At 42.8% G+C, this 26,418-nt stretch overlaps 2 protein-coding genes across 6 annotated transcripts; one reads left to right on the forward strand and one right to left on the reverse strand.

The window, feature by feature from the left end:
• On the forward strand, positions 1-16,979 carry LOC130148143 (1-aminocyclopropane-1-carboxylate synthase-like protein 1). 2 transcript variants are annotated; one of them, XR_008821476.1, is made up of 15 exons: positions 1-388; positions 521-580; positions 1,918-1,988; positions 2,802-2,871; positions 3,186-3,252; positions 4,835-4,932; positions 5,597-5,674; positions 8,364-8,464; positions 10,129-10,215; positions 11,423-11,468; positions 12,035-12,176; positions 12,267-12,409; positions 12,537-12,690; positions 13,382-13,607; positions 14,290-16,979. XR_008821476.1 is itself a non-coding variant. In XM_056336381.1 (14 exons), the coding sequence occupies exons 1-14, from the start codon at positions 92-94 to the stop codon at positions 13,549-13,551; spliced, it is 1,584 nt and encodes a 527-aa protein (XP_056192356.1). In that variant the 5' UTR covers positions 1-91; the 3' UTR covers positions 13,552-16,979. The 2 variants fall into 2 exon arrangements, 1 of the variants encoding a protein (XP_056192356.1); XM_056336381.1 differs by having other exon boundaries at positions 13,382-16,979.
• GATAD1 (GATA zinc finger domain containing 1) lies at positions 14,222-25,288 on the reverse strand. 4 transcript variants are annotated; one of them, XR_008821478.1, is made up of 7 exons: positions 24,991-25,288; positions 24,752-24,877; positions 24,204-24,263; positions 22,578-22,761; positions 21,615-21,853; positions 21,410-21,465; positions 14,222-19,980 (listed from the first exon to the last, which is right to left on the reverse strand). XR_008821478.1 is itself a non-coding variant. In XM_056336384.1 (6 exons), the coding sequence occupies exons 1-5, from the start codon at positions 25,177-25,179 to the stop codon at positions 21,663-21,665; spliced, it is 750 nt and encodes a 249-aa protein (XP_056192359.1). In that variant the 5' UTR covers positions 25,180-25,288; the 3' UTR covers positions 14,222-19,980; positions 21,615-21,662. The 4 variants fall into 4 exon arrangements, 2 of the variants coding, with proteins under 2 accessions (XP_056192359.1, XP_056192357.1); XR_008821477.1 differs by having other exon boundaries at positions 21,410-21,525; XM_056336384.1 differs by lacking the exon at positions 21,410-21,465.
• Between the last annotated feature and the right edge of the window lie 1,130 nt (positions 25,289-26,418).

Below are 26,418 nucleotides of genomic sequence, written 5' to 3' on the forward strand. Positions count from 1 at the left end.
CCGGGCTCCTTCCGGCGTGCCGCGGCGGCTGCGGAGCCGCGGGCCGCTCCCAGCGCCCTGTACGGCCGCGGAGCGGACGGGAGGCCCCGCCATGCTGCTGCTGCCCCGCGGGGCCCGGCGGCCGCGGGGCCCCTTCCCCGCCCTCGCCGCGGGGCTGGGGGGCGGCTCCCGGCGGGGCGGGGCGGCGGGACGCTGCGGAACCCCCGCGGAGCGCGGTGCTGGGCGGCGGAGGATGAGCGGCCACCGGGTGGACGGGGCTGCCGCGGCGCCCCCGGCCCCGGCCCTGTCTGCCCGCGGCGCCCGCATCGCCGGCGGCGCCCCGGGGCTGCTGGACGCGGGCTTCGCCCTCTACGTGGCCGACCCGTTCGATCGGGAGCGCAACCCGCAGGTGCGGGGGGCGGCCGGGCCCGCGGCCCCGGCCCGGCAAGCTGCGGGGCGGGGGGGAGCCGGGGCGGGGGGGGGCCCGGCCGGTGCCTGCCGCCCCCGCAGCGGCGCCCTCAGCAGCTGCCGTCTCCTCCAGGGCATCCTGAACCTGGGTACGAGCGAGAACAAGCTCTGCTTCGACCTGATAGAGGAGCGAGTGAGTGCTGCCGGCCCCCGGCCGCTTACCGGGGCGGGGCGGGCTGGGGGCGGCCGGCGGCGGGAGCCCGGTGCGGTGGCCCGGTGCTGCTGGGGCTGCACGCTTGGAAACACGCTTTGCCAAGTAATGCTTACGTTGAAAACTTGCGGACGGTGGAAAACCAGGATGGTTTTGGTTTTGCTTCTACTTCAGTTGCGTTTAACGGAGCGTGTGCCCCAAGCGGGGCTGGCGGTACCGGTGCCTGCAGGGCAGAGGACACAGTTCGGCACGGCAGCCTTCGGGAAGAAGCATGTTTGCAGAGGGGGAAGTCGCGGCCTGATGAGGTGCTGGTTGTCCGATGGCAAAGCCAAAGCTTTGACTGAAAATGCGCCATCCATGGAATTCAGGCTTTGAGCAAATTTCAAGCTGTAACATAAACGTTAACGCTGCTTGTGCGCCACGGTACGAGCCAGTCTCGGAAACGCCACTGTGGGGAAATGGCACCTTCTTTAAAGACAGTATTTCCCGCAGAGCTGTTAATACTGGCTCATCTGCGGGAAGGCATGGGGTTCTGCCTTAGGCGTTAACCACGCGAAGCTCCAGTTGCCCGGCCAGCCCTGCAGCATGCCACTTGCTTCTTGCTTCTCCCTCCCACTTCCATGAGGTGATGCGCAGCTGCTCCTGCCTTTGCCGTGCTTGTGGCGCAGGGTCAGGCGTGAGCTCCACGTACAGTTGGGTTAGCTGATGAGCTGGCAGCGCAGGCAAGTCAGAGAGGATTTTTGTTCTTTGGAATAAATCCAAAGGAATGTCACAACGAACATAGGACTGGGCCAGTTTTCAGGGGGTGCGGGGGGCACCTGCTTCAAGAGCAAGAAAGCAGCTGCTGGTAATACAGTGAGTTTTCTTCTGTAGTGCATAGAGTTGCAGTCACTTTTCTTCTGTTGATTGAGAAGCTAATCAAAGTTGACGTGGATTAAAAGCTGGTATCATAAGTATCACAAGCATTGTTTGAGCTTTAATGTATCTCAGAAGTGGCTGCCGAATCTCATAGGTACAGCTGGGATGCGTTTCCTCAATGTGTTATTCAGGACTTGGTTTCATATATGACAGAATAACCCAATAATTCTTTCATTATTTTCTTCCTTCCTTTTGATGATGTTTTAATGTTTTCTAGTATCTTAAAACTAAAGAAGTTTAAAGTATAACCATAATTGTAACTCACTAATTTTTATATTCTCCATTTCCTTAACATTAATGAATAATGGGGTTTTAAAAAAAAATATCTTTTACTCTGCTACAGCAGAACAGAAACTCCCAAGAACACTGTGTTCTGCATTCTTTCTCTTGCATGTCACTAGTTCACAAGACCTGACATGAATTATCTGGAGCCTGATCTTTTCCAGTATTCTGATACACAAGGTACTAGAAGGTAAGAAGTTTGTTTTTCCCATTTATCACATTGCTTGTTGTCAGCCATGCCCGGTGTGAAGCTGGGTGCGGTTTCACTCTTCTGGTAAGCCCAAAGGATAGGTGTGTTACTGTTAACCTGCATGCTGGCAAGCTCTCGGATTCCTGTGCAGGAGTTGCTTTTCTGAGTTTTTGTTCGGGTTTTCTTCCCACCCTCGGTGTGCCACAAAGACCCAGAATGGCAAAGGTCAAAGATCTGGGGGCTTGTTGGCAAGCAGGAGAGCATGTATCGATGTGGAGAATGGTTCTGATGTGGTGAATCACTCCTGGAATGGTTCATTCTAGTCTTTAGTGAGGGATAATCTGAAACTCTGGGGTCTGTGAAGAGTAGAGAGGAAATACTGGCACCCTGGAGATCTATAGGGAACTCCACCGTTGCCTTCACTCAGGCTATGAAAGCCTGTCTTGATCTAAAGAATTGTCATTGACTCAGGTTCCACTGTTTCACCCAAATTTTTGTCCAAAAAACAGATGCGACTTGGGCTCAGAGATGCTTTCTTTTCTCGTTTTTCTAGTGTACAACAGTAATAGTTGAGGCACAGTCACTGTTATTCAGGGTAGCAGATGGCTTCTGTGTGCTCCTGTCTTGCAAAATGTAGTGCGCTAGATATCTGAGGAAATTGCATTATTTAATCAAAATCTTCAAGGCTTTTGTAACAGAATGAATTATGTGTTTTTTCTGGTTTTGGTAAGCTTCATTCTTCTGTGTGTATTTTGTGCTTTTATTTCCTGAGAATTACGTGATTGCCTATTTGACTTTAATTCTGTATTTTAGCTTCAGAGAAGAAATTGCCAAATTTCTAACTGACTATGCCAGAGCTGCAAAAGCATTGAATCCAGAACATGTAAGACAAGTGCTTTATCTCTGCATCTTATTTTTCCTAAACTGATAAAGATGAATAAATCTGAACACAAATGTCAGCAGGATACTACAGGAGGGATATATGCAAGATTTGCAGAAGTCTTAGTGGTGTTAATTTTCCATTTGAAAAAGTGGGCAAGCTTTAACACTCAGGGACTAGTGTTATAGGTGTAGTAGGGTGGCTTTTTCATGCTGTTTTTTTGAATTTAAACTAGTGCTGATGCTTATGAATTTAAACAAGTGCTTGTATTTTTGCTAAGTATTTGACTGCTACATGAAATTATGTACTACTTTCAGATAACTGTTATGAATGGCTGTTGTTCTGTTTTTGCTACTCTGTCAACCGTATTATGTGACTCTGGTGGTGAGTAAAAACTTGATAATTTTACTTAAAAACATTTGTTCGCAGTGAATATAATCGTACTGTGACTTCTGACAGCCTGCTGTTACTCTGCCTGAATGAAGCATGGCAAGGAAATCCTTGTCACTGGCAGAGTGTCTTTGAAATAATGCCACTGTTTCTAGAATGGTGGAAAACCTTTGAGGTGTCAACGGGCCCACTCACTTTCTGGAATGCAACCTATAGTTTTTTAAAGAGTGTTACAGAAAGAGGAGAAGGGCATCAAGAGAACGCAGCATATTTTGAAAAGTTAGGAGAAAAAGAGGTGGGAGCCGTGATGGAAGCTGGAGGGAGCAGGCACACAGGGAGGGAGGTGTACTGGGTTGAAATCTGGGACCTAGAGAAAATTTGGGTAACTGCATAAGGAAAACACAAAGAAGTAATTTGGGACAGAAGAATGGAGCTGTAGCAAAAGAGGGATTCCTGGCCAAACAGGGGTGGTAGTGAGGAGGAAGCAGAGGTGGGAATGCAAAGCAGAAGGACTGAGGTCCCGGGAAACACTCTGCTCACAGCAGAAGCAGGCAGTAGGAGAAAAAAGAGAGCCCAGCAAGGGAAAATAGTTACCTCTCTGGTTTGGAACGAGGAAAAGCAGAGCTGGTGTGCAGTACAGCAGAGAATGGGGAATCCAGAGACCTGCCAGGGAAGGAAGATGAGCAGGATGACTTATACAGCCTCCAGTGCAGGAGGCTGTGCCGCCACCCATAGCACCCTGTTACTGGCACCAAGACCCCCTGGGAGGAGGGTGAAGCGACGCAGAGTGGTGCAGTGACTTCAGCATATTGATGGTGAAACCATGTGAAACCAATGAGGGTTTTTTAGCTTTAAAGGATAACGGTACTGATGGCTCCTTGTATCCATATCTATTTTGATATGTTCAGATTTCATTATATTTGCACAGTTTTAACAGGAACTCTTCCACTTGAAAGCTAACAGGCGCCTTTTTACCCCTTCATTAATGCAGGAAGCCCACTCCATCCCCTCTGAAACCCTGGCACGCAGGGCTTTTGCGGTATCTCCAGGAGAACACCAACCTTCACAGGCTGAGCCTGTGAGCCAACACAACCTGGGGCTCCTTCACAGCAAAAAATATGAGGAGGGAAACAAGTTTCACAGTGCTGTAGGCTCCCTGGCTGTAAGGTAGCACCTTGGCAACCAGAAAGAAGTAGTCTGAGGTTTGCAGCAATTCTTCATGAAAAATTGATAGTAACAGAGCATTAGCAAAAGTATTGAGAGCAAAATCATTATTTGTCAATATTATTATTTGAAGAAATAAACCAAGTAGTTGATCAGGTCCATTCCCTTTTACTGAAAATACGTGTGACTGTCGAATCTGCTATTGCAAACACTTACAAAGAATATTGGGAAAGAATTCAGGTTGACTGATATATGCTGAATTTTCAGTTTTGTTTAAATATTGGTTTAGGCCACAGTGAGGGCTTTGAGAGTGAGTCAGATGTCAATTTCTTAGATTGTCAGTTTAGCCTATTAGAGTATAAGGAAATAATGGCTCATGAGAAATGTTCATTTCATTTTTTAATATTTTTAGATGGGTATCTTATTCCAGCTCCATACTATGGCGGTATAAATTCGAAAACATGGCTATATGGTGGAATACAGCCTGTTCATGTGCCCTTATTCAGTGAGGTAAAGCTTTAGCTATTCACGTACCTTAACAGACATTTCACAGGGAACAGTCAAAAAACCCTGAAAATGCAAACCAAATCTAAGTGAAGAGACAGGTCCAGTCTACCGCTTTAGAGACAGCCTGTCTTTTTCTCAGGCTGCAGCATGATAGGAGGCTGCTGTCATCAGATATATAGGGTTATGCTTGTTCTGCGCAGACACCGTTCTGCACCGACATGCTGAACTATTAATTTGTCAGCTCTAAGTCTGTCACTCCTACTCTGAGCAAATTTGGTTTGCAAATTTTTCAGTCACATTTTGCAAATCATTCTGTCAGAGAAAAAGTAAATGTGATCTTTCAGGTACACATGTTATTCTGTAAGTTGCTGATAGTATAATCTTGGGTAAGGGCAAGGTACGCTTAAATGCAAAACAATGAATTATATAGAAAAGCCTGATCTTAGTTTCAGATTCTGAGCTGATAATAGTATTGTCGTTAGACTGCTGTTTTTCCCCCCTTGAGTCTGTGCCATGAGTAACTTCTTTTGTTTAACTTTCCTATATTATAAAAGCCAGTAGCAATTGTATTTTCACGAGGTCAGACTGTTTCCTTCACTGTCTCCTTTGTAAAATATATTAATATATTTTGTATCTTTCTATTCTTGCTGATTTTTTTCTTCTTTAGGTGGCTGATGAAGAAAGTCACCCTTTTCAGTTAACAGTTGAAAAATTAGAAGCTGCGTTACAGAAAGCTAAAAAGCAGGTATCAATAGCATTGATTTCTGATTTTCATGTTTTTGTAGTTACTTTGTAAGCAGCGTATGTTCTCAGCATTGAAGCATTTGTACAGTTTCATCTCTGCAGATTTTCAGTCTTGTGGCTGAGGTGGTTCCAACTCTGGCAACAGGAGTGGAATTGATTTTATAGTATCTGGGCACTGTAACAAAAAGCAGAGAAGTCCCCTGACTGTTTTATGAAGAACAGATCTTAACTTGTGTTTCAAGACCAAGTTTCTTTCTCTGTAGATTTTAATGGAATTTGAAGTGTTGCAAACAAGCTATTGTTCTGACGCTCAGGAGAGAGAATATGCTACTGTAACAACCCATTCCGTTAATGAAAGGAACATGTATAATGCGATTTTGAAGAGGGTTCTTCTGAATTCCAGCTAACAAGGAATTGCTAGCAAACAAAAAATTACAAATGTAATTTTTCCAGAGTTTAGGGAAGTTCATTACTTTGAAATGCTTAGCATGGTCAGTGGGTTTATTCTGATCGGGATCTCATAAATGAGGTTATTACTGCTTGTCACATACAAATCTATTTTTTTTTTCCATTCCTCTGTGTATCTGGAACTGCTTTTCTTCCTTGTGGAAGTGTTTAGTTTAGTGATTGTCCACAAAATAGTGCTCACCAGTCTTTCAGGCTAAAATGTTTCCTGTTCTTATTGTCTTGATACTCATAGTCCACTCGCTTAATGGAAAATTGTAAATGCACTTACACTCAACTGCGTGTACTCTTCCTTGGAAGGAGGAGGCACAGGCTGAATAGTAAAACATTTTACCGAAGATGGTAACGTAGTGGTGGTCACCAAAGACGGTGATGGTGGTAGTGATGTTTCAAAAACATGAAGTGAGATAGACTTCTTGTGTCCTCTTCCAGAATAGAAAATTAGGTTTAATGATAAAGATAGTTAACAAGCAAGGACACATGTAAAAAAGTGGGTATTTTGGATGCACACAAATGTATCTTAACATTTTTTTTATAGATATGTTGAAGCTGTCCTAGTTAGAAAATTGCTTGATCAGCACGGTGCCTATGTTTAGACACCATCTGTATGTCTGTGTCATCTGTCTGTGCCTTTGCCAGCCCGTGTGAGCCCAAGCGTTCAGACACTTCTCACTTGATCCTAGCAGGAGGCAGCTAGCATCCCTGCTGCGTTGTGGTGCTGTCAGGACATGAACTGGCTGGACAAGGTGCTGGGTCACAGACCAAATTAACTCTTTAGAGATCCGCATGTGTTTTGTCAGGCTTCTAGAGCTGAAACTGTCTCACCAATAATATTATAAACATCTGCTTTGGATACATGTCATATCATAAATAGCTAGAGGAGCTAGACTAGAACAACGATCGAGACACTGCCGTCCCACAGCAGCTGTTCCCGTGAACAGCATCTTCAGCATAATACACGCCAGTTTCAAAGATATCTGACACCAAGTATGCTATTGTGCAAGGACTACTTGTGGAAACAACTGTTTGTGCTCAGGATTTGCATCTTCTCTTGTTTTAAGGTGATTTCTTTCTGTAACTGGAGTCAAAGGCAATACACTGAAAGTTCATTTCTTACAAAGTTCTTGCTCATAGGACTCATTAATGTTCAAACAAATTACACGTGGCACGAAAAGCGAACGTCAGGGCTTCCTCATCATTGAACTTTATTTCCTGGTGTCCTTGGGAGTTGATCTTTGCAAATAATCTCCTTTGGAGGAGGCTTGGGTGGAGTGAGAATTTGCAGTGGGTAGAGTTTTCTAAAAATTAAAAATGTGGCATCAAAAAATATATAATAGTTTAATTTCAAGTTTATCCCAAACATGAAGTAATGATCAACACATTACTTCAGTCTCCTGTTGATAAGTTTAAAGTCTTGAAAGTTCCTGCTGTAGTCATTGCACTGGGTGATTGTGTACACCAAAAATATATTTGCTGTATATAGTTTACATTAATGTACATTAAGGATTTTTTTAGCAAATAGAAAATGGGTGACTTTCTGAAAAATACCTGTAGACTTAAAAAGACTGGTTATGTTTGTACTTGTAATCTAATTTTTGGTCATTTGGGAGTCTTCTTATTATGCGGTAGAATATTTAGCTTCTGTGGAGAGGATTTCTGTAAAGAAATTCTGCACTGTTGATAAAGTACAATTAAAAAGTAATTATTTGCTCAAGACCTCTGCGCATCTCATAGAACACCAAATAATTCCGTTTTCAGTCTTCTGCAGTTCCTATTACTTGTTTAAAGAAAGGAGCAGCATTTAAAAAGTAATTACTTGGCAGGTTATTAGATGTCAAAGTCCAGTTTCTGTTCAGCTTTCCCACGTTTATCAGCTGTAACTTTGCTCAGTCGTGGGAAATTATTTTGGAAGTATGCCTGTAAAACCAGTATTAATCGCTACAACACCATAATCCTGCCTGTTGATATCAATGGGTGTTTCAAATGGGTGCTAACCTGATTTTCATTTACTAATAAACTATTAAGTATGGGTTTTGGGGTAGTGTTGGATAAATTATGGAACAAGGTCGGTAGCTGGAACCTTAGTCTGTATAGTAATTATAGTATGTAATTAAATAATTTTCAAAAGTGGCTTTTCACTGAAGGTTCACAAACTTCCTCACTGCGTCCTTGCTAGTCATTGGTTTGATGTTGTTGTCTTCAGCTGTTGGTTCTTCTTTTTCCAGGGCATCCGAGTCAGAGCATTGATCCTGATCAACCCCCGCAATCCATTAGGGGACATTTACCCAGCACAGCTACTGAAAGAATGTCTGGAGTTTGCACACAGGTTTGAGCCCTAGTGCTATTTGCTGTTTCATTTTCTATTAATGCAATATAGCAGTGATGAAAAATCACCTTTGGTGATAGCCTGTTCTTTGCCCGTACATGTTCAGAGGAGGTGGGCTGATGGACAGGGTCCTGATCATGTTTCCTGCATAACCATCCTTTTTACTTGGCCTTTCTGGGAATACTAGAAAAAATTGCTTGAACTGGGATCCAGCAATGTTTTTCTGAATGAAATACTGTTGGGATTTTTTTTTTCCTTTAGGTGTGGTTTAAACTTACAAAGCTTTTTATTTGCCTAACAATGTTTGTTAAACATCTTGATGCATGGCTCAGAAAAATGACAGCAGGTCATTGTCAGTGTTTAGCAGTAGTAGATAACATGGTCAGCATTGTCATTTGACACATTATCAAAATAAGAAAATCTTAACATTTGATATTGTTGGAAAGAAATTGAATTGGCAAGAAATAAGTCAACAGTCTGAAGTTTTGTAGGATTTGTTATACCTGCTTAGCTCAAGATGTGCAAGCAATTTGCTTTCCATCAAAGGAAGATACTTCTGAAATACCTCATCCCCATTCCACTTTTTTTATCCTTTCCCAGCTCAGAGTTCATATTCTAAGCTCGAAGCTTGTAACCGTCTCCTGAATCCCCTGGGTACTGGTGGAGAAAAAGCACTTCCTTTTGAAAAGGATCTGTATTTTTTTAGGAAAAGATACGTTCCTTCATTATTTCAGTGAGCTTCTGCCAAAGAATATCACAAAATCCTGTACACTTTGAAAGCTAACAATACTTAGTTTCTGACAATCATAAATAGAGTAGGTTGGTATTAATTGTTCATTAATTACCAAAGATTACTGGGGATAACACAACATTCCTGCATTTTGGCATGATTTTCTTTTCATGGAAAGAGCAGTGGAGGTTGGTAGAATTCAGTGTGCTACTTCCTAAATACTAAGTACTAAAATAATATCAGGGGATAAGAATTAGAAACAATAGTTTTTAGTGTAACAACTGTTCCGAAAACAAACTTAATTTTAAAATAATTTGTAGAACTCAACAATCAAATTAAATGAGGTTTTCTTAGAAGAGGATACCTGCACTACTTGGGTGTTTAAAACTGTTCTGCATTTTTTTCAGTATTTGTAAATACGTGCATGGCTTGTTGGTATCCAGTATGGTAATATGGCTTGCTGTTAACTGTGGCTTTCAGAGCGAGAGCGTATAGAGGGTTATTTTAAGTGCATGACAAGTCTTTTTTAAAATCTAACAACTGCATTTTACCTAGTCTCACTGGAGAAATCTTGCAGGGTAAAGGAGTTTATAATATGCTGCTGTGTTCATTTTAAATTTTAAGTAAGAGTTGGGTAGGACCATGCATATTCCAGAGAACCCTTGGATTCAACATGCAGTTGGATTTTGGTTTAGATATATGGAATGTTATTCCTGGTGTGAAATATGCAATATGTATACACAGAAGTTGGTGATGATGCACAAGTGCTAACAGTATGCCCTGTCACCTCTTCGTGTAAAATTTATAGGGGGAATATAATAGCAAATAAGTGTGCTTATGGATACTTTGCTATGGCAGTAGTTGAGATTATACATATATATATGCAAATAAATTTATTTTAAATATGTTAATGTGACTATTTTTTTATACGTAGATATGAATTGCATGTAATAATGGATGAAATATACATGCTGTCTGTTTATGATGATACTGCCTTCACCAGTGTTCTTAGCTTAGATTGGTAAGTGTGATTTCTTAGCAGGGATCAGAGATTTTTAATCCTATCCAGCACCCATGCCATTTTTTTCAAACTTCTGGTTAGCTAGTGTAACTGGTGTAGTTCAAATTAACCCATATCCAAGTCTTTGCAACTACGAGGCTAGTTAATGCAAGATATCTTCTTCACAGACAACTTTATATGGCAGATCTCTTGCTTCCAGCTAATGTGTATAATACGGTAATAACAATACAAATTGATAGAGCCCTTAGTCATTTCGCCACTGCTTTTCGTTGTTGCTCCCTGGCACACAGCCTGGGCGTAAGGTTCTCGCTGTAATGGTAATGAAATCACCTAAGGTTGTGCAAGATACCTGCTAGAATGGGTTTCCTTCCTGACTAGTATGCTGTTGGGCTCCTAGTTTCCTAACGTGTGATGAGAAGAATAAATGTTTCAAGAATATTTAAACCTGTTGGTATGTGACTAATAAAACTTCTTTCCCTGAAAGATTGTCTTTATATAACGGCATAAATTTCCTACGGATGGGAAATTTCCAAGTCTGTCATACAACCAAGCCCAAGCGAGCCCTCACTCATAAAAGATCATGAACTATAAATGAAGCCTAAAAACCTACTCCTGTTACTGAGAAAGTTCACCCAGCTCCATTAGGCTGAAGAAGGAAATTTCCAGCCTTGGCCCTGCTTGCACAAAGTTGTACAAAGGAGAAAAACCTACCATCTTCAGTGGTACACTGACAAGGAGTGAAGGTTTTGTTTAGTTGCATCCCACTGTGTAGGTGCGTGCCCTAAAATGTTCGGTTTTCCCTTCCCTTGCCTGAAATATAGCATAGCTGAGTGAACAATGCTTCTCCATCAAGTACAAGAGCAGTCGTGCATCACTTGTTGAAATACTGGTTTTGTTTTAATGTGTGTGTGATCACTGACTACGCAGTGGGAACCTGGGAATTTTAACTGGACCATTACAACTTAGTGCAGATCCTTTCTGTTCTTTTTTTGTTTTGTTTTGTAAATTTGTGCCTCAGCACACACTTAGGAGATCAGGGTCATAGGGTAATAATTTGTTAAAAGATCTCTCAAAAAAATGTCATGTCACTTTAAATACCAATTTTACCAAGAAATTACTATAATTTTACAAATTTAAACATTTTTTGTACCTTGCATAACTTGTTCTTCTATAGCAACAATTCTCATCTTCATCTTTTCTTATTCAGTTTACCAGATCCGGAACGGACACATTTTATGTGGGGTTTTAGCAAGGTAGGTCAAAATACTATGTTTGTGTTTTAAGGTATTTCTCCACAAAAACTGGTTGGGCTATTCTGACATAATTTGTGTTCTAGGTGCCAAAATAAGTTTCTCTTTGTTTATTAATTTGTTTTCTTCTTTGGTAGTGTAAAATTTCTTCAACTCTGGAGTTTAATTTGGGATCTAGTTAACAGCAACAGTTAATGCATATGTATTGAAGGCATTGAAATGTATAAGCATGTTTCAGATCTGTCGCATTTTGCCTTTTCTTCTCTTGGAGGGAACAGTCGGCTGATGAATGCTTGGAAGCAGCAGCAGGGTGTAATGGGGCCAGGACAAGCATGTTTCCAGTTGTGTGAGAAACAACCCAGTTAAAGCCACTGGCCTCCATGCTGCAGGGTTTAGAAGTTGCTGCCTGGTTTTCATTGTGCTTGGGACTGCATTTGGCAATATTGAGAATTTACTCCAGAAGGTGTTTTTTTTTCTTACACATCACAGTGGCTCTAGAGTTGCTGGCTTGACAAAGCACAAACATAAACTAAAAATTGCACCTCACTCTCTTCTTCTTGACCTCCAAGGATTTTGGTATGAGTGGTATCAGAGTTGGAGTACTGTACACCACAAATCAAGAAATTCGGAAAGCTGTGAATCAACTGGCTGTCTTCCATAGCTGTCCTGGACCTGTTCAGCACATTCTCAGTCAATTCCTTAGGGACAGAGGTTAGCCACACTGGAAATGTTTCCATTGAACTGTTTTATTTTTCCATTACAGGTGGAAGTAAAACAATTACATTTTTCTTGCTTTGATAGATTGGCTGGATAATGTGTTTTTTCCCACCAACAAAAAGCGACTTAAAGAAGCACAGAATATTCTTGTGGATGGGCTTGCAGATGTTGGAATACCGATACTCAAAAGTTCAGCAGGACTCTATGTGTGGGCAGACTTCAGAAAAGTATGTAAGAAGTTTGAAAAGGGGTGGGAATGTAAAAATTGACACACTTCATCAAGTCCTGGAAAATACTTTCAATGAATTTATGCAGTTGTTCAACCTTTCATAGAAAATTATTTTCTTCTTTTAGTTCTTAAAATCACAGACATTTGAAGCTGAACTTGAATTATGGCAGAAGCTCCTGGATAAAAAAGTCCTGATTAGTCCTGGAAAAGCTTTTTATTGTTATGAACCTGGATGGTTTAGACTGGTTTTCTCCGATTCTGTAGATAAGATTTACTTGTGTAAGTGGGTTTTCCTTCTAATATGGCATGTAGTAGCATCCAAGTTTTAAGAAACATTAACGTTACAGAGTTCAAACCTAATTATTCTCTTGTCAGCTTGTGAGGGTCATTTTTAGAATTTGTTTGAACTGAGAGATATTAGATTGGCCTAGAGCACAGGTTACAAACATACACTGGATTATATTAAACCTCTGAAGCTTTCAGAATTTAATTTTAGAATTTATTTTTACCCTATCAGAAGTAAGGAACCAAATTTTATGTGAAAGTGTTCTTAATCTTTCAAATTATGCTTTGCAATGGAATTCCTCACCATCCCTCATTTTTATGTGGCCCGTATTAGATATGAAAAATGTGTTCATCTCTTATGCTGTAAAATACTTAATCTTGAATGAATGCTTTATATTGTTGACAAAGTGGATGTTTGTGAAGCATATAGAGCATACAGTGTTACAGACAAATGTGGATGGAAAGGGAACTCTTGGGTCATCTAGTACAGCGTCCTGCTCGAGGCAGGGCCAGTTTCTAAGTCAGAGCAGAACTAAGTCGGGACCTTGTTCAGCCAAGCTGGAGACTGTATAAAGATGGAGATTGCGTAACCTCCTCAAGGAACCCGTTCCAGTATTTAATCACTCGTGGTGAATTTTTTTCCATACGTCCAGTCACTATCTCCCTCTGTATTTCCTTTCTGCAGGTATTCAGAGACTTGAGCAAATGTTGCACAGTTACACTGCTGAACCAGTCACAAACACTGCATCTTCTACTGCAGATGCTTTATGCAATCCAGAAAAAGATTCTTCTGACAGACCTTCAAACACACCAGGAAAAGATGTCTCCCAGCTAAAAAATATACTTGTTTATTAAAATAATATATTAATTTGATGATTTGGTATAATTTAGCATGCTTATGTTTACTGAAGGTGTGTATGACACCAGTATTTTTGGTTGTAGCCTTGCATAGCACTCTCGCTTCACTGTGACCTGGCATTAATAATCTGCAAGTGGACTTACTAAAGTTGAATTTTAAGGAAAACGGACCTCCTGAATATCGTGAAATTAGGCGCTGTTAAGTACAGCACTTGGTTTTACTCCATTTCAAGTGTGCTATGCGTCAGTCAGATCAGTGAGTCTTAATACATACTTGCACAGTTGTTGAACTATGAAATTCTGAAAACACTGGTAAAATAGCTGTGCACATTACTATATATTATGGACTGTATATTTTAATCAGAATACTGAAAGTACTGAATCAGGTGATACTAAAATTTTGCTAAACTTCTGTAGCTGGTAGGATGTTTTTGTATGTTCATGAAATCGCTTTAAGCATACACAGCTCTCAAAATTGTACACCTTTCTGTATACGCACCCTAAGTGAGTACTTTCTGAGAAAGCATTTAGTTTTGGCTTCTGGGCTCCCTTTCAGGTTATTTCTGTGTGCCTGTGTTCATTGGATAGCATTTTCATACATTAATCCATGGAGGTTTGCAATACATACTTACTTGACAGAGTTATATGGAGACTTTTTTTTGCTTTGTTTTTGATTGGTTGGGGTTTTTCTAAAAGTATTTGTAGAATTAATTCACTATTTGCTCCCTTGTTTAGGTTCGGTGAGAGAAAACTAGAACTGCAGAATTAACAGACTGCTGCTGTAGAGGCTCGGTAGGAGGATTGTTGCGCTGTGGCTCCCTAATAAACCTGGAATTTGAGCTCCTGATGGTAATACGGCCTTTGACCTGTTTCTTGTAGCTTTTAAACTTGGCAGCCTTGCACTGTTCAGGCTGATAACATAAATAATCTGCGGTACAGCACTTTTTAAAGCTCATAGAATCATAGAGTAGTTGAGGCTGGAAGGCACCTCTGGAGACTGTATGGTCTAACGCTGTTGCGTGGAGCAGAGTCAGCCAGAGCAGACTGACTAGGATGGGTCTGGTTGGGTTTTGAGTATCTCCAAGGATGGAGACCCCACAGCCTCTCTCAGCAGCTTGTTCTAGAGCTCACTCACTCTCTTTTTTACTAAAAAGTTTTTTCTTACGTTTGAACAGGTTTTGTGTTTCTCATTTTGTGCCCATTTCCTTTTGTCCTGTCACTGGATACCCAGAAGAGTCTGGCTCATCTTCTTCCCCCTGAGCCTTCCCTGTTCCAGGCTGAGCAGTGTCAGCTTTCCCCCGCTCCTTGTATTTCAGGTGTTGCAGTCCCGTAATCATTGTTGAGGTCCTTTGCCTTTACTTGTTCCAGTATGTCCGTGTCTGTCTTGTATTGGAGAGCCCAGAACACTGGGGCCCAGTACTCCAGGGGTGTCACACTGGTGCTGTGTAGAGGCCTGTGGTGTTTAATGGACTCGCCTGATCTTGACAGGGAGAGCGAAGGGTGAAACTGCACCAACAGCAAAAAACCCTGATGAGTAACCTTCTCAGGCCTGTGAAAGCAAAGGTTGGCCATAAAGCACTACAGCCCTTCACAAAATGTGCTGACTGCACTTAGAGGCACTTTACTGTAGATAAAGGGAAAGGAAAAGCACCATGGTAGGGTCTAATGACCATTGCTCTTCAGTAATGATCCCCCATGAAACACTAGCTTGTTGTTAAGAAGAATTTGAATGTTAGAAATTCTTAGAGAAGAAATAGAAAAGACTTCAGAAAGTGTTCTGTCATAATATAAAAATCCGTGGTGTTCCTGCCTGTGTGCTGTTGAAGGTTACGTGCAGTTTAGGTCCTTCTGCACCAAAAAGGATACAGCAGACTGGAAAAGTCAGTTCATTCTACTGAGGAGTCCTAAACACGCAGCTCTGAAATGTGTTTCAGCAAGTAATATGGTGATTGCCTGGATCTCAATACCAGTCTGTGAGGCATTAGAAGCTGGAATTTGGCCGTTATTGGAGGTGGGCTACTATGCAGAGTTTAGGTTTGCCCTGGTACATCTGTTCCTATGTTACTCTGAAACTCTGCTTCTGAGCATTGGGGGAAGAAAGAATGTAGAGCTCTGTAACAGAGAAGTGGGGGTTGCTGTGGGTGGCGGTGTGCCAGCACCAGCGGAAACAGCAGAACAGGAGTGAAAGGCATGGTCTGCATCAATAGCGATGGAAGCTGCGCCCAGGCAGTCTGGCCAGGGAGCGGGGCAAGCCTTGATGGTCGCACGCTGACAAGACCGTGGCATGGACAGCTTCTGCAGAGGGCCCTGCACTTCTACGAGGGGAGGACGGCAACAAGCCAGCCTATCACATGGCATTAATGTGAGTGTGTAAAACCAGTTTGTTAAGAGAGTTGTTAAACAGATTTTCCCCAGATCTTGCACTGAGTTTTGTTACACTAATTTTCTACAAGAGGCACTGTTTCTACCTCAAAGTACTGTAGCGGGTTGGTCAAAAATGTTGGTCACTAAAAGCTACAGTGAACTTGTCAGTTCCTTTTTTGACAGTCTCAACTTACTCAGGGTGGGCTGTAGGTCCTTATGAACAGGTTAAGCTTGACTTGAAAGCCTATGGAGGAAGCATGTCACAATGTACGTTCCTGTCATTATCCCACAGTATGTGTTTCTATCTATAGCCTTACATGGATATGTTAAAGTTTCAGCATACCATTTCCATGTACCTGACAGAGGGAGCAATTAAGCCACAGACAGGCTCTGCAAACTGCAGGTATGAAGTAGTTTGATTCGGTTTTGTTTTGGCCAACGACAAATGCAGCATCCGCTTCCATTTCCTCCACAGTTTGTTTGAAAAGGGGACGAATCTTTTATCCTGCCTAGCAGTGGTCTGTTACTAAGCAGTTTAGAAACAAAAGAACTAAGAAAGCAGGAAGATTGAACCAGAAGTTAGTAAGATCAGCACCATGAAAAACTATTGATCTTCTTGACACAAAAGGCTTCCTTACACACTGTACAACCATCCCACTATTGGTTGTATGCAGGGGATGAACATGGGTAAGTTTTTCAGTAAGCTTTGCTACCTGATATTTGCTTATAACGTTTGATGATGTTCTGTTGAACGTGTATGTAATATTTAAATCCTTAATGCCATGACTAGTTTGTGCAGTCAGACTTTACAGCTAGTTTATGCATCCAGCTCTGAACCAATAGGTGCACAGAGATCAAGATTTCATAGGTAAAGACCTTGTTTCTTGAGAAAGAATGACAAAGCTTTCCCTTGGCCATTCATTATACTTCCTACAGTCAATTCTTGTTTTGAAGTTAATAGTCACTAATTGTTTTGTGATATTTCAGAAGATGGGAAACACATGGACAAAACACCCAGTGCAGAACGATGACTAGTGTGAAGGATCAGTATCAGTAAGATCCTGGTGGAAAAACAGTAAGTGAAGATCTCCTGGGATTCCACCTCCATGTGCAGGACATAAGAAAAAAAAATAAATAAAGCTGTTCCTCTGTAAACCAGCTAAATAACATTTTCACTCTGCTATGTCATGATGCCTTCAGGAGAGGTAACTGGAAAATTCTGTATGCAGATTCCCACAATTTTGGAAATTGGCTTCAATTTCCAAGTAGTTGGCAGATTAGGCTAACAGGTTAAAAAAATGTAAATAAGAAGGGCTACACCCTAAATGCAACAGGAGCCTGCTTGCTTTGGATGCATTGAGCAGTATGGGCTGCTGCAATGACTGCCTTGCCTCAGGCACAGCACATTAGCGGCTCCTGGGAAAGTTTCGTGTCCTTTTGCAGGTTTGTGTGACATACAAACCATCCATATTTGCTAGTGGAGATGTTAACATCAGCAGTGAATGCCCACCTTCCTTAAGTAGGCAATTGCTGGTTTCCTTTTACTTGCTTTTTCAGCGATGTAGGGGAAATAAGACTATTCACAACATCTATTAAATATACATTTCCAATGTGGAAGGAAGGGAAAAGTCACCCTCTTTGCGTAAGCCTCATCTTCAGCACACAGGCTCCAGAAAGCATCAGAGATGATCACAGACACAGACTTTTGAAATCTAGGCAGCATAAATCATCCTGTATACCATCACCAGTATAAAACTTACTGTTCAGCACCGTTGCTTGTCACTGTTCATCAGTCATCTTTGACAATTCATCACCTTGTGTTCTTGGCCCTCTGGGAGCTGTGGATGTAAAGAAACCTGGGTTTGAAGAGTATGCAAAGAAAGCCAAGGGGAACAGCACTGAGCACAAGCAGGGGGACATTTTTCTTCATTCACACTTTGGCAATCCTGTTGTGCTCAAGGTGCATGCTGAAATGTGTATTTTGCAGTCTTGTAACTACTGCTTGCGCTTTTCCTAGGACAAGGGTATTAAAGCAGCTGGAGTACTATTGCTGGCTTTCACTTCCAAAGTACACGGAAATGATGCAAACCGCTTGTTCAGATAAGTGTTACAAACCAAGAGGCTGTTAACAGTACCACTTGGGACCTCTGCTGGAGTGAACCGGGTTAGTATTTTGCTACTTTTCCTACATCTTCTGGTTGTCTTGGTGGCATGAGAAGGAAATCTAATCTAATTTCTTAACATTTTCTATTCACATCTTCCATACTGCTTTTTCTTCCTTGAAGGCTGGAATTGCAATGTGAGGATAGTAAAAAAAAAAAAAAAAAAGTGTGTATATATACACTTACCCTGTGTGTTGAAAACGCAAAGTTCCACTTACTGATTGTTAGGCTTTTCATTGTCTCTCAGCCCGTTCTTCAGGTTGAAATGGTCAGTGTTGGTCTATAGCACCAAATGCAACCATTGTAGCTTCTCTGCAAGTTCAGGGCTCACATGTTCAGTCAGCGTGTGTTGCTGTGCTTGGTGAGGTGCAAAGTGTTGAGGAAGAAAACCGAACAGCTAGGGGCTCTTGGGCATGGAGGGAAGGGAAAAAAGTTGGTCTAAGGCCAGATCTGTTAACTGGGTCCCAAGTCTGGCTTCTACTCTGTAATGGGCTCAGATCCTGCCCACCCAAGGCTGTCTGTACTGGCCCAGGTAGCTCTGGTCCTCACGTTCAGGCGTTGGAAGGAGATGCAGACACCCCAACAAAGCAGCAGAATTAAAAAGCCTTTGTTAGAATGTAAACCCCATGGGTATGCCACTACAGTGCTTATCAAAAAGTTTCTAGGCATAAATTATTAAAACCTGGAAAACTGAATAAATTCAGTTCTAGAAAATACAGCCCTTGTATTTTTCCCCTTGATCCAGCCTTCAAATACAAATCTCCACATCTTCAACAATACTCACTCAGGCAATTTAGAGGTAAAAAATTTACTACAGACCCAGTGCCTACAAATATATGACAGACAACTACCTGAGAAAAAATTATTTGCATGTATGCATCTGAAGCGAGTCATTTTTCCATTTCAATGAGTATGGCTTTTCATAACGAAGACTCCATTTCAATAATATAAAAATATGCTGAAAAAATATTGAGTATTTAATAGGCAGTCTTCACATATATGAAATCCGAATGCTTTGTTTTCAGCAAATAAAGCTGTTACTTTTTATTTCCTATGTTTAGTTGAGCTATCAGTCACTAGAAAAGTTTTGTTTGCTTCTTTATTTTTATTTGGATGAGTATTGCTATTATTAACCTGCGTACAATTGCCAACCAAACGACTTCACTGAGTGCCTCTTACACCTTGAGAAGCAAGTACATTGCTTAAGTCCATGATTTTTCCTTTTCAAGCTCTTTTATTATTTCTCTTACAAAGACACAAAAGTGAAAATTCTCCTCTAGAAGTAGTTTTAAAAAAAGTCTGTGTTATTTCTGTCGTGGAAACTTTTTCCTGTTCTGCAAGGCAAATGTTTTTGGATTTTGTTTTCTACAACTACAAAAAGGGTATTTTCTTCCTGCAGGAGATGGAACTGCAATGTATGTATCAGGGCGCATCCTGCATATTCTGTACCTTACTCAGTATATTATATATGCTCTTCCAGCTCTTAGCTCCACAGTCCATCTTTAGATCTAAAATTGCTTAACGGGAATGTCTGTTGGTGGGTCATCAAACTCTGAAGCTTAACACATGGCCATAAATTCACCAGTAGTATATCCACTCACAGTCCAATGATGCAAGAATGAAACGTACCTAAATTTTGGCATGGGAGATACCGAACAAGAAAAGAGAGAATGGGTGAGCTCAGCTCCTTCAGCTGCAGGGCATCAAAGCTTTTCCCCATGAGATCCTATAATATCGCTTCTGCTGTAGAGTCCATTTTGCAGGTCTTCCTTTTGCTCTTCCTAATATGAGGAATTTTCACAGAGACATTGCTCTCTGAGGTCCTGTTCTTTCACCTGTGTCTGTAAGAAGCTGTCTGGAGATCTCGTCAGTCATCCTTCCCATGTTACTGGCTGATGTTCTGGACATAAAAAAAACAAAGACAGCGCAATTGTTCAAGTATCTATAAAGTTACAATGCTTTAATAAGACACTGCCTGTGGTTCCACATTTTTTAGGGAACTTCCCATCAGAATCCTTGCCCAGTTGGATTATTTTTTAGCACTCCCTAGTATCATCAAAAACAAAAAAAATACTAAGGGAGGTGAAAAAAAAATAAATACATTTTGTCTTTTTTAGACTGTAGCTGGAAGTATATTAGAATTATTTTAGATTGAATATTTTGAGCGTTTTTCTTTCACTGATTTACATTCTGCTTGACCTTTTTGAGCTAAGAGGTTGCCTCTTCTGCCTTAGCTCCCACAATACAATAACTATACTGCAAGCTGGAAGAATAACTGCATTTGTAACCCTGTTACTGTTTTTATTTACTCTGAAGACAAAAGTAAGTATTATTAATGGATTATGTCACAAATAATCTGTCATGATTTTAATGACAGCTTTGTATGTTTTATCGAGTCACTCAATTTCTACTAGTTATGTTTGCATCTCCAAAATTAGCAAAATTCACATTAAAAAAATGAAATAAAATTGAGCGGTCTGTGCTGGAAACAAAACTAGCAGGACTGATCCTGCTCTGGTGAGAACCATTAACCCCAGGGAGTTCCGGCCATAGAATCACATCTCATAGTGTCTGGAGCTGACTGGCTTGTAAAATGTTTAGTGCAGAACATTGGTATTTTAGTATGCAGCATTTTTCCCATTCTGCTGTTTAAATATACTGAGACTGTCAATATATAAAATCATTCTTATTTTCCTTAGCGAATGTTTTTTTCATCTGAATTACTTGAGGATTTTTCTCTACTGTCATTAATTGCAAAATAACAATTTAAAATCAATTTTAAGAGACCCAGCTAACACACACACAAACTCAAATCATACATCAGTGTTGGCTGGCTCAGGAGATGAAGACACATTTCTGTCACGAGGATGCCAGGATGGCAAGGCCAAACAACATTAATTTTTAAATCTGCATCCAGCCTTCCAAGAAATTTGTCCCCTTACATAAGCAAAGTTTAGCAGGAAGCTACACATGTAGGCCCATATTTTAGATTCAATTGAACAAAATTCCTTTAAAGGTGACTTAAATAGAGTACTGCTTTGCAGATGATAGATTTCTCTTCAGACTAAAACCTAAGTAGTTCACTCCTGTCTCCAGTATAACAGAAAACTGTTAACTGCATCACTGACCAAGTTTAGCATTTACTTGGAGCTAGTCTTAAATTATTTAAGAAGTAAACAAAAACTGCAAGTATATATACAAGTGTATATATATACACAACTACAAGTATATGAAGTACTGGATGATGATGTCTTTAACTCCTTTTCTGGAAAATAAGTTAGAAAATAAAAACACTAAAGGCAACTTTCAGAAGTCAATTATTTGCTCACCAGAGTTGGAAGATGACATGAAACTTGTGGGTTTGTCCCAAAATAAGCAATAATGCCTGAAGAACAGAGCACAGAAATGACGCATCAAATGGAAAGAAACCTTCCACTTCAAAGATCTGATATAAATTAAAATAAATACCATAATCCATAAAGTAAAATGAGTATTTTATAATTTTTTTAAACTTCTTGTATGGGGTTCACAGACCTGAGAATACACCCAAAATAACTCGTCCAAAGTATTCCTTTAAAAAAATTATAAATTGTTGGTAACAGTTTCTTTAATGGAGATTGCAGGAGTAGGTCCCACATGAGTCCATATATAGCCCTTCTCTGGTCTTGTAGGAACAGTAGGGAAGGGAGATGATCGAGATTTGAAATATTCCGAAGGTGCATGACAAACAAATTCTAAATATTCCATTTTCCTTGGAAGATCTTCTTCTGGTCCTAGGAGAAAAAAAAAAGGATTCTTCAACGACAAAACTTAAAGGCATAAAATTGGAGTATGCAGGACTTAAAAATACGCAGCCAGAGCCAGCATCCCTTAGAGAATGCACCTTTTCAGTGAATGAGTTTCCTAGCAAAGTAGCCTCAAACACTAGGCAAGAAACTTACCTTTATTTTGCTGGCCTGACACCCCCACCCCAAACCAGTTTGAAGCATTCAGTTATTTGTGTGAAGTACTTCAGGTAATGTATTTTAAATAGATACTATTTATGGCCTTTCAAAAGAACTTTTCTGAATTATTAATAGTTTTATAATCAGTAGCAGAACACTCTCTATGCCTTACATATTTTAAGTACCCAAGATGAAGATCAGCTAATTCAGGTCACTTTAAAAGAAACAGCTTGGACTGGTATCAGATTTTAATAACTGTGCCTCTATCTATGGAGTAACAATTTGATCTTTAAAGTTGCAAGACTATAATTGTGTCTGTGAGCACAAATACTTAAGATAATCACACTCACTGCAGTAATGCTAATCATATGTTATACGCAAGATAAATAAAAAAGGTTATTGAAGTAAACAAGACGCTTACAGGATTAGGGTCTAAAATGCGGAAATTGCATAAATGATCTTGACAAGCTAGTAAGTTCACTTAAAAAAATACAACTCTGCCTTCTTCTAGGCACATATAAATAGCTGTATAAAATGAAGGCCTACAGATTACCTATGATATAGGATGCTGGATCAAAACAATCTTTGGGACTGGCTTGTGTAGGAATGAGCCAGGTTAGCGCAGCACTCTTTTCACAGTATTGGTCCTGAATAAACCCACGTATCTGAGCGTAGTATGTTTTTCCGTCCTGCTCGTCGACCACTGAAACAACATCTCCAATTTGATAGTATACCCCCTAGAACATACAAACGATAATTAAACAATCTGATTCTGTAAGTTTCATTCTATGACTCTGATTCATATCTTAAGTATCTCAAATTACCCCAAATTTGAAAGACAGCCTTAATTCAGCCACATGCAAAATAATGGTGGCATAAGATAAGAGTGCAGTCTCACTTAAGCAGTCATCAGCACTGGTTTTGCAGTCACCCAGTGCCCAGGAGTCCGAGCCTACACCTCCTGGCTGCACAGTGGAGATGGCCTCACTCTACCAGAAACACGAGAGCGCAACACCACCTTCTAGAAAAGGTAACTATATTGATTTCCCTGTGTGCGCAGGGAAAGCAGCTTTCTGTCTACAAAGAAGTTCACTGATTTGAATGCAAAGGAATCCCAAAACACGGATCCACCTCCTGCCACCTTCCACGGTGCTCCGTAACACGCAAGGCTGCACAGCAAAGGCAATTCACTACATGTTACAACAGTGTCACACAGCACAAGACAGTGCCTGCACTATTAAGATCATAATTTGCCAAGAATCATCCAGGAGGGTTTTTTTTTTTTTGCAAAAGATAAAAGGAACACAAAAACCCCAAACAATCCCCTTCTCAACACAGCACAGTATCAGAACAGAGATCAGGGTAAATAAAACTTCTGACAGAATTCTTAGGAATTTCTTATAAAAAACAAAAACACGCAATAAAAAGACATTAATTCTTTTCTGAACTAGTCAACAGCAGAGCGTCATCTTAGATGCCAGACACGAAGCATCAGGTCTCCAGAGAGCATACGGAAGCTGAGTCTTCCACTTCTCCTCTGGCTGTGCGGTCTCCCATAGCCCTGACCTTTTCTTTTGGCAAAAAGACATTTCAAATGGTTTGTTTGTACTACCAGGAAACAAAAGCAAATTCCAGAACTTCAGAACACTTAACACCTTAGCAAGCGTGAGAAGGCTAGCTTCTGCTTTCATTGCAATAGTCAACCGACCTTGTTCCCAGGGTGTTCAACACTGCTTGCACCCAGCTCTGAAATGGGAGCCCGTTTAGATGTTAGGGCAGTGCAACCCATCCCTTCCACGGGCAATATTCTCTGTGCCCAAGGTAGGGAACATCACATAAATTTAAATCATCAGCTATAGTCACCTTTGCTTGACCTCTGCACAGTGAAACTTAAAAGTTTAAAAACCTTGACTGCAATCACTACTAAGGAAACCAGATGCATCTTTTTCTTGGAAGAAAAAAATGGGGGGACGACATGTACGTAGGCTACAGTCGTAAACCACCTTGCAAGATTTAACGGCTATAACATAAGGCAAAGGAACATCGTACACAACTGCTAGGCAAGGAAGAATGGTCTCTGTGAATACATCTCTAGTGCTTTCACTATCTGTGATAATCCTTGAAATTTGAAAAAGGAACAGCAAGATCTATTTTGCAAACAAATCTGCATAAACCATACCTTATAAAAGATTGATTCTGCTGTAATTATAGTGGATACAGACTCGGGAGCCTTGATGGGCTACGAAAAGAATACAGAAATGGAAGACCGAAAGTGTTAGAACAAATCAATCATACGATGTAATTCCAGGTTGTTGGGGTTTTTTTATCTTTCAAACAACATACTGATACATTAGCTTCTTAGAAAATTAGTAAAGACAAGAAATCGGGCGCAAACATTTCAAACTACTGCACTTTAAAATGGAAAACAATACAGTTAGCGTTTTCGTTCTCAGGATTTTAAGTGGAGAAGCGGGTACTACATTCACACGGCTCCTACTCACGCAGCTCCCTCCCGCCGGAGAAGGGCCCGGCTGCCGAGGAAGGCGCCGGCACCAGCCGCTCCCCGCCCGCTCCCCGCCGCTCTCGGGCTGGCGCTGCGGCCGCGCCGGGGCCCAACGCCGGGGCGGGGGTGGTTGCTCGGGGTCCGTCTCTTCGGGGGATGGACAGGGCGCCCCCCCGGGCCCGCCGCCCCTCCCCGGGCCCGCAACGAGCCGCACACCGCCTTACGTTTTTTAACTTAAAGATGTGCCTCCTCCCCTTGCCCTTCGTGGAGACCTTCTTCTCCGCGGCGGGCGCCGACTTGTACTTGGTGTTCCGCAGCCGGGCGGAGCGCCGGTGGATCTCCTGCTTGCTCTAGGGGGGAAACCGCCGAGTCAGTACGCGGAAGGGCGCTGCCCCGGGCGGAGGTACGGCGGCCCCGGCCCGGCCCGGCCCTCCCCGCCGAGACCCGTCCCGGGCGGGCTCACCTGCTTCCCGCCGCCGCCGCCGTTGCTGTGCTGGGCGGCAGCCGAAGTGGTGGCGAAGGCGGCGGGCCCGGGCGGCGCGGAGCGGGCGGTGCAGTTGTTACACAGGATCTCGCCCTGGCCACCCTTCTTCCACATGGAGGAGGACGTGCTGCGGCACACGCTGCAGGTGGGCTTCAGCCCCAGCGGCATCCTGCGGCCGGCGGCGGGGCCCGCGGCCCCCGGCAGCGAGACGGCGGCGGGAGCGCGGCGCCAACACCGGCCCCGCGCCGGCCCCTTCCCGCCGGCGGCGGATGTCGCTGCGGCGCGGCGGGAGGAGCGGGGCGGCCGGCCCTGCCCTCTGCTGGCGGCGGGGGGCGGCCCCGGCCCGCCTCGCCTCGCCTCCGCGCCCGCCCCGCCGAGCCCCGCGGGGCTGCCTGCCGCCAGCGGCCGGGCCCGCCGCGCTTGTGCCCCGGTAGGGCGGGTGGGCGCCGCTTGGCCGGGCCGTGCCGCCGGGGCCGCGGCCTGCGGGGCGGCTGTGCGGGCCGGGCGGAGCGGAGCGCCCTGGGCCCGTGTGCTGGCAGCCTGAGGGCTGCTGCTCTCGGGAATGGCACTCTGCGGGCGTTGGCGCCCGGTCCCCGGAGAGAAAGGGCCCCTGTCCCGGGCTGAGCGCGCCTCTGGCCTCAGCAAGAACCGTGACAGAGAGGCAGCGTCCCTTCAGTCCCGGCAGGGCCAGAAGCAGCCAGGACAGCCCCGGCGGCTGCAGCAAAGCGCAGGAGCTGCCTCTGGTGGCCGCTCCGTCCCCACCCGCAGGGGGCCGCCGGGCGCCGCCGTCGCAAAGGTGCCCCGGTGCCGTCGCCCTGCGCACCGGGAATCAGTGGAGAAGAGGTGGGCTCACGTGTTGTCCTCATCCGGGAGAGCCGTGACTGTGGATCTGACCCTCAGGGTACGCCAGCCTCAGCCTTCGTCACGCCAGCAGCCCTCTTGCGTGGGCCCTCAGGCACATACGACACAGCTTAAAATGCCGGGGAACGAACTGGCTGCGTGAGGCCCGATGAGCTGAATGCAGGAGCCGCCGAGCTAAGGGTGGTTCCTCACCCCGATGCCACCTGCATGGCCCCCAGCCATCCTGGGTAGGTGTCTCACGTCTGATGTTAAGAAAGGCAGACCCACTCCTGCACGAGGATTTGCAGCCTCTTAGTTTCCATACTAAGCCTTCATCCTTAGGTTTCATTTAAACCTTCTTTTGTGCAAATTAAGTTTCTTTCTTTTTGTCTTGTTCTCAGTGGACAAGAAGAACATATAATCTTCTTTAATAACATTTTTTACACAGAGGAGAATGATCCTGCTAAAATAACATCATTATTTTAGGTAAAATAAAGCTATTCCATTGAACGGTGTTATGGTAACAGTTGCATAATTAATAGACATAATTAGCAGGGATCTGTTTAC

The sequence above is a fragment of the Falco biarmicus genome, chromosome 4 (assembly GCF_023638135.1).
Source record: "Falco biarmicus isolate bFalBia1 chromosome 4, bFalBia1.pri, whole genome shotgun sequence".
NCBI lineage: Eukaryota > Metazoa > Chordata > Aves > Falconiformes > Falconidae > Falco > Falco biarmicus.

Bases quoted from the DNA above. Each gene is read 5' to 3' on its own strand.
- LOC130148143 (XM_056336381.1), top strand. From the start codon at position 92: ATGCTGCTGCTGCCCCGCGGGGCCCGGCGGCCGCGGGGCCCCTTCCCC. The intron at 1,989-2,801 runs GTAAGAAGTTTG...TCTGTATTTTAG, and splicing joins GATACACAAGGTACTAGAAG to CTTCAGAGAAGAAATTGCCA. The intron at 4,933-5,596 runs GTAAAGCTTTAG...TTTCTTCTTTAG, and splicing joins ATGTGCCCTTATTCAGTGAG to GTGGCTGATGAAGAAAGTCA.
- GATAD1 (XM_056336384.1), bottom strand. From the start codon at position 25,179: ATGCCGCTGGGGCTGAAGCCCACCTGCAGCGTGTGCCGCAGCACGTCC. The intron at 22,762-24,203 runs GTATGGTTTATG...TGTATGTTCTAG, and splicing joins CAGAATCAATCTTTTATAAG to GGGGTATACTATCAAATTGG. The intron at 21,854-22,577 runs GTAATCTGTAGG...TTTTTCTCCTAG, and splicing joins TCCAGCATCCTATATCATAG to GACCAGAAGAAGATCTTCCA.